This window comes from Herpailurus yagouaroundi, unplaced genomic scaffold (assembly GCF_014898765.1).
Source record: "Herpailurus yagouaroundi ecotype Mexico unplaced genomic scaffold, PumYag 200, whole genome shotgun sequence".
NCBI lineage: Eukaryota > Metazoa > Chordata > Mammalia > Carnivora > Felidae > Herpailurus > Herpailurus yagouaroundi.
In genome coordinates this window covers 2015546-2022309 of record NW_024412431.1, presented here as the reverse complement: position 1 = coordinate 2022309, position 6764 = coordinate 2015546, and the positions used below count along the sequence as shown (strand labels likewise).

The 6764-nt window shown below is 37.6% G+C and overlaps 1 protein-coding gene across 1 annotated transcript; it reads left to right on the top strand.

Moving 5' to 3' along the window:
- The first annotated feature begins 4470 nt into the window (after nucleotides 1-4470).
- On the top strand, nucleotides 4471-5493 carry LOC121013831 (putative gustatory receptor clone PTE01). Its single transcript, XM_040449638.1, has one exon. It carries the CDS (start codon nucleotides 4471-4473, stop codon nucleotides 5491-5493), a length of 1023 nt encoding a protein of 340 aa, XP_040305572.1.
- The last annotated feature ends 1271 nt before the right edge of the window (nucleotides 5494-6764 follow it).

Below are 6764 nucleotides of genomic sequence, written 5' to 3'. Positions count from 1 at the left end.
GAAGGAAGGAAGGAAGGAAGGAAGGAAGGAAGGAAGGAAGGAAGAAAGAAATCAATCTAACCAAAAAGGTACATAAACTTTATGGGGAAATTTATAAAATGTTACGAGAGAATTCAAAGAAGGTTTAAATAAATGAGCAGAAATAACATATTCAAGGATAGAAAGATTGAATTCTCCCTAATATAATCAAATTCAGTACAATACAATAAGGATTCCAGCAGGATTATTTGTGGAAACTTGACAAAATAATTCTAAAATTTATTTGGAAAGGCAGACGCCCAAGAATAACCAAGACATTCCTGAAGGAGAATATGTTAGAGGAGAATTTCCCTATCAGATTATCACATGACTTGTAAAGCTATAGTATTAAGATAGTGTGATATTAAACTAATAGATCAATGGAACAGAATCTAGAGGCCGGCAACAGAAAATGGGAAAGTTATGACTTAATATATTGGATATCATCCCAAATCATAAGGATAAAAAGGACCCTTTAATAAATGGTCCTGGCCCAATTTCTCACCCATATGAGGAAAAAATGTAGTTCTCATATAATACATGAAAATAAGTTTTAGGCTGTTTAAAGATTTACATATAAAAATCAATGTTTAAAACACTGAGAAATAGATATAGAAGAATATCAAGGAGCAATCATTATCACATCAGGGAAGGGAAGGATTTCTTTTTTTAATTTCTTTTTCTTTTTTTTTTTTTAACATTTATTTATTATTGAGAGACAGAGAGACACAGAGCTTGAGCAGGGGAGGGGTAGAAAGAGGGAGAGACACAATATCTGAAGCAGGCGCCAGGCTCTGAGCTGTCAGCACAGAGCCCAACGTGGGGCTCCAACCCACCAACTGTGACATCAGGACCTGAGCCAAAGTCGGTTGCCTAACCAACTGAGCCACCCAGGTGCCCCAGAAGGGAAGGATTTCTTAAACAAGACACAAAAAGCACACCCTCAGAAAATATTGATAAATAAAATAAAATAATGTTTTCAGAAAATATTGATAAATGAAATAAAATAACGTTTTTAGCAAAAGACATGATGAAAAAAAATTGAAAAGATAACTCACAGGAAGAAATATTTTCAAAATAGATAACTGACAAACAAATGGTATTTTAAGAATTGTTTCAAATCAGTAAGTCAAAGACAAATAACCTAATAAAAACATGCAAAGGATGTCAGAATGGCCAATGAGTATATGACAACATGCTCAATATCATTATTAGCCAGATAAAAGTAAAATAAAACTACTATCTGATTGGAAGACATGAAAAAAATCTTATACTTCCAAGTGTAAGCAAGGGTATATAGATCAATGGGAACTCATAATCACTGCTAGGTAGAGTAAAATTGGTAAAAATAACTCCAGAAAATTGGGCATTATTTCAAATTTGAAGATGATCATAAACTCACCACTTAGTGATTCTACTACTGGAGTATTTTTGCCCCCATGCCACAGGATAGAGGTACAAAAATATTCTTGGCAGTTTTGTTTTTAATAGCAAAAAAATTGAGTTGGCTATCAATAGAAGAATGGATAAATACATTTTGGTATATTCATTTAATGGCATCCAACATAGCACTGAAAACAAATACAGTTGACCCTTGATCAATGCAAACATTGGGGTGACACTCCCCTCTCCCCTGAAGTCAAAAATCTGCATATAACTTTTGACTCTCTAAAAACTTAACTACTAATAGCTTACTGTTGAAGAAGCTTTACCAACACATAAAGAATTAATATGTATTTTGTATGTTATATGTTTTACATATATAAAGTAAGCCAGAGAAAAGAAAAATGTTATTTAGGAAATCATAAGAGAAAATACATTTACAGTACTGTATTGTATTTATTTAAAAAATCTGCATATAAGTGGACCCACACAGTTTAAACCCATGTTGTTCAAGGGTCAACTGTACGTTAAGGTAACATAAAACAATTTTTAACCAATGAAATGTTGAATGAAAAAAGAGAGTTATAGGAATATATTTATGTTTATGTAAATTACATAAAATTTAAAATCATGCACAAACCAGACAATGTAATGATTAGGGGTACATTATGTAGTAAAATTATAAAGAAAACCAGAGAAATGATAGAAAAAGAAGAAATGACAGAAGAGTGGTTAGTTACCTCTGTGCATGGGAGACAAGATGAAATTAAGGAGGGATAAAGAGGAGGTGATATACTAGTGGTATGTTTTACTTCCTAAAATAAGTGACAGTGGCACCCAGGTGTGTGTGTGGGTGCGTGTGTGTGCGCGTGTGTGTGCATGCATGTGTGTTCATACACGCTGTTTATGTATGAAATAGTGAAATACACTCTCAGAGGAGGTTTCATAAAGAAGGATGGTGGGGAAAGGAAACAGTTGATTGGGAACTTGTTTTTGTAGGAGTATAAAATGGGGAAGGTGGGATCCAAGAAAGATCTCCAAAAGTGGACTTCAGAATTTTGCCCAAGGTTGGCCTTTTCCAAGATAGGGGTTCTATTTCTTTCCACCTAAACCTCACAAAAAGAAAATTGGGATACATATTTTCTTTTGTTATTTTGCACAGGAGATTACTACCCCTTGGGGCATAGGAACTGAAAACATTACATAAACTAACAATGTGAAAAGTAGATTAAAGGATTTTTCTTTCTCCTCTTTTAAATGGCTTGATGAATTTGAAAGAGCACTGGATTAAGAGTCAGAGACCCAAGTTTCTAGTTTTCCTCTGTCCTTAATTGATTGTGTGACCTTGGGTAACTAATTTAGTCTCACTGGATCTTAGTTTCCTTAACAAGATGATTTCTAAGTCTCAGCTTTAAGTTTAGTCATTCTAGGAGTTAGAGAGCCTCTCAACCAAAAAGAAAGTGGGCATGTACATTCATCATTTTAATAAAGATATATTCTATTAATTTGGGAAAGCTGAAGAGAGTATTAATTTTCCTCCCACAGTCTTAATGAAGAAATAAAGAAACTAATTTTCCATTACCATTCAAGGGGCAATCCACTCCTTCACAGATTGTGAAATTAATGTAACAGATCCAACCAACTGAACAGTCTATGCATCTTTCTTCCCCTCTCCAATTCCAAGCCCTAGAACTGTATTTTATATAAAGTTTAAAAAGTTAACTAAAAATTAGTGCAGTTTTAAGTTTATGTATATAGTAATGTAGTTAGAGCAAAATACTTGTAGACAGCTTCTAGTATCTTTGACTTCTTATTTATTGAGTGTTATCTATGTCTGAAGTACAGCAGATATTATCATCTCTACTAATTATAGTTTTCTTAATTAAAACCACTTGTATCTATAATGCATTCTTTTCCTAAGGTGTTCAATGTAGTTAGCAGATATTAAATCATTTATCTTTACAACATACTAATGAAGCTAATAGGAACAAATATTACTGTCATAATTTAGAGGAGAATATTAAAAGTCAAAGAGTAGGTCATGATCAAATAGCCATTTTTTTGGTCATGAATGTTAAGGTTAGATCTCAACTGATATATAATATTTCACATATTATATATGTATATAATATTCTGTCCTTCCTATATATCCCTCCCCCATCCACTTCCTATTAAGGTGCAATTTGCTATTTTGTGTAAACCTAGTGGGATACAGACACCTGCCTTCCACCATCAAAACCAAAGAAGGAAGATCTTCCCTTTCCCCAGCTTGGTGCAGCCAGGGTAAGGGCACTTTATCTAGGATCCAGAATTTGGCAATCAGCTCAGGGGGTTGAAAAAAAAATTTTTTTTTGATGTTTATTTATTTATTTTTAAGAAAAAAAAATTTTTTTTCAACGTTTATTTATTTTTGGGACAGAGAGAGACAGAGCATGAACGGGGGAGGGGCAGAGAGAGAGGGAGACACAGAATCGGAAACAGGCTCCAGGCTCTGAGCCATCAGCCCAGAGCCGGACGCGGGGCTCGAACTCACGGACCGCGAGATCGTGACCTGGCTGAAGTCGGACGCTTAACCGACTGCGCCACCCAGGCGCCCCCCGGGTTTTTTTTATCAGCTAGCCCAGGTGTTGGGCAGATGGGGTAAAGAGAGCCTTAACCACCGTTTGCAGTCAAATATCACCACAAAAAATGGAGTCAGACACTTTATTACATAGTTCTTTAGGGTGTTTGTAATTTCTCTGCATTTAGATGAAATAAAGTATTTTTGACTGATAATTAGTGCCCTTAGATTAGAACAGTCTTTTAAGGGAGAATGACATTTCTTATTCCTTTTGTTTCCTTTAAGGAGGGTACTGATATGTTAGTGTGTTTATGGAATGGAATTTTAAATCTGTAAGTATCCTTGGCATCTCTAATTTCCTTAGCTCCATCTTTCCAAAGTGGGTGCACATAGAAACAGGTGAATGGAGCAAAAGACAATGAGAAAAGAGTTGTAGGAAGAATATGTTGTCACAACTGAGAAATGTTGCTACATTTCCCTCAAGTGTGAATACTGTATTTGTGAATTGCATGCATCCAAAGTATAGCCACACTGATGGATTCCTGTATACTTGTTTCTGTTATGTAAACTCTCATTTATTTTCCAAAAGCTGTCTCTGCTCTGTGGAACCAGATAATCTAACAGATGTGTTGGAGTTCCTCCTCCTGGGGTTCTCAGATGATCCAGACCGGCAGCCTCTAACCTTCAGCCTGTTCCTGTCCATGTATCTGGTCACCATCCTAGGGAATCTGCTGATCATCCTGGCTGTCAGCTCTGACTCCCACCTCCACACTCCCATGTATGTCTTCCTTTCTATCCTGTCCGTGGCTGACATCGGTTTCACATCTACCACAGTCCCAAAGGTGATTTTGGACATTCAGACTCATAACCGAGTGATCTCCCATGCGGGCTGCCTGATTCAGTTGTCTTTTTTTTATCTTTTTGGCTGTTTGGACAGTGTACTCTTAACCGTGATGGCCTATGATCGATTTGTAGCTATTTGCTATCCTCTGTACTACCCAGTCATCGTGAACCCCCGCCTCTGTCGCCTGCTGATTCTGGTGTCTTTTTTGATCAGCCTTCTGGACTCTCAGCTGCAATGCCTCATTGTGTCACAACTTACCTTCTGCACAAACGTGGAAATTCCCCATTTCTTCTGTGACCCTCCTCAACTCCTCAAGCTTTCCTGTAATGATACTTCCACCAATAAAATATTCATGTATTTTATTGGTGCCATCTTTGGTGGTATTCCAGTCTCAGGGATCCTTTTCTCTTATACACGAATTCTTTCCTCCGTTCTGAGAGTCCCATCAACAGGTGGGAAGTACAAAGCCTTCTCCACCTGTGGCTCTCACCTGTCAGTTGTTTGCTTATTTTATGGAACAGGTCTTGGGGTGTACCTGGGATCGACTGTCTCACATTCTCCCAGGAAGGATGCAGTGGCCTCCATGATGTATGCTGTGGTTGCTCCCATGCTGAATCCCTTCATCTACAGCCTGAGGAACAGGGACATCAAGAGGGCCTTGCAGAGGCTCCTTAACAGAACAGCCTAGTCTTAATACTTGGGCTTTTTTGTGTGTGTGTGCCTGTTGATCAGAAATGATTGCCAAACCAAACATAGGGAATTGGCAAGCGTGCCTCTTTGGCCACATTTTTTGTAGGTTGTGGTTTCCATTCCTCTTGATTTGTCATTTCTAAATATTGCTTATCTTGGCACCCTTTTGATGGAATTATGGTAGTACTCCAGGGCGCTGTGTATCTCAATATCACTGCACAATTGAATCTCTTTATACCTATGGAATCTTCTGATTTGTCACCTATGACCCAAGCTTCCTGTAGAAATTCACAGCTCCCTTTTCAAATAGATACACAATTCTCAGCCATTTTCACCATCATATCTATTTTCCCATAAAAGTTTGGCTTTGGTCAAATCTGTGTATCCAGGTTGTGTGAGAGAATGTATGTCACTGGTCCATAATCTTGGCTTCCTATTTGGAGTATCTGATAAGCCTTTTAAAATCCTCATACTATGGAGTGCCTGGTTGACTCAATCAGAAGAGTGAGCAACTCTTGATCTTGAGGTTGTAAGTTTGTCATCTCTCACATTGGGTGTAGAGATTGCCTAAAACTAAAATCTTGGGGCCCCTAGGTGGCTCAGTCTGTTGAGTCCAACTTGTGATTTTGGCTCAGGTAATGTTCTCAGGTTTCATGAGATTGAGCCTTGCACTGGGCTCTATGCTGACAGAAAAGAGTCTGCTTGGGATTCTCTCTCTCTCTCTCTCTCTCTCTCTCTCTCTCTCTCTCTCTCTCTCAAAAATAAATAAATAAACTGTAAAAAATCTTTAAAAATATCCTCATGCCTGAGTCCCACCATTATAGATTAAGATTCAATTGCACTGGAGAGTGAAAAGAATGTGAACAGTTTTTTTTCTTTTTCTTTTTTAACAGCTCCCAAGATGGGGCTAATGTGCAGCTAATTTGGAGGCCTATGGGATTTTGTCCGACCTTTCATTCAAAGATGATTTACATGTGTTGGGTCCTTCACTGTTCATGGCCAGATCCTGGACATCTCCAAGTGATCAGAGCTTGTAAAGGAGGAGATATGACCTTTCCATAGCTCATATCCAATAGAGGAGACATGAGTTTTCCATAGCCATAACCAATATGCTTTTTTCCTTCATATGCCTGGTAATATTTTTTTACATGTCTTCTTCCTCCATACTCTACAGCTGGTTAACTGTGCTCAATAGCTGAATATTATGCTCTTGTTCTCTGCTCCAGACTTACCCTTCTCTACGTTAAGTTGTGATGCTGTGGTAGGGGC

Bases quoted from the DNA above. Each gene is read 5' to 3' on its own strand.
- LOC121013831 (XM_040449638.1), top strand. From the start codon at position 4,471: ATGCATCCAAAGTATAGCCACACTGATGGATTCCTGTATACTTGTTTC.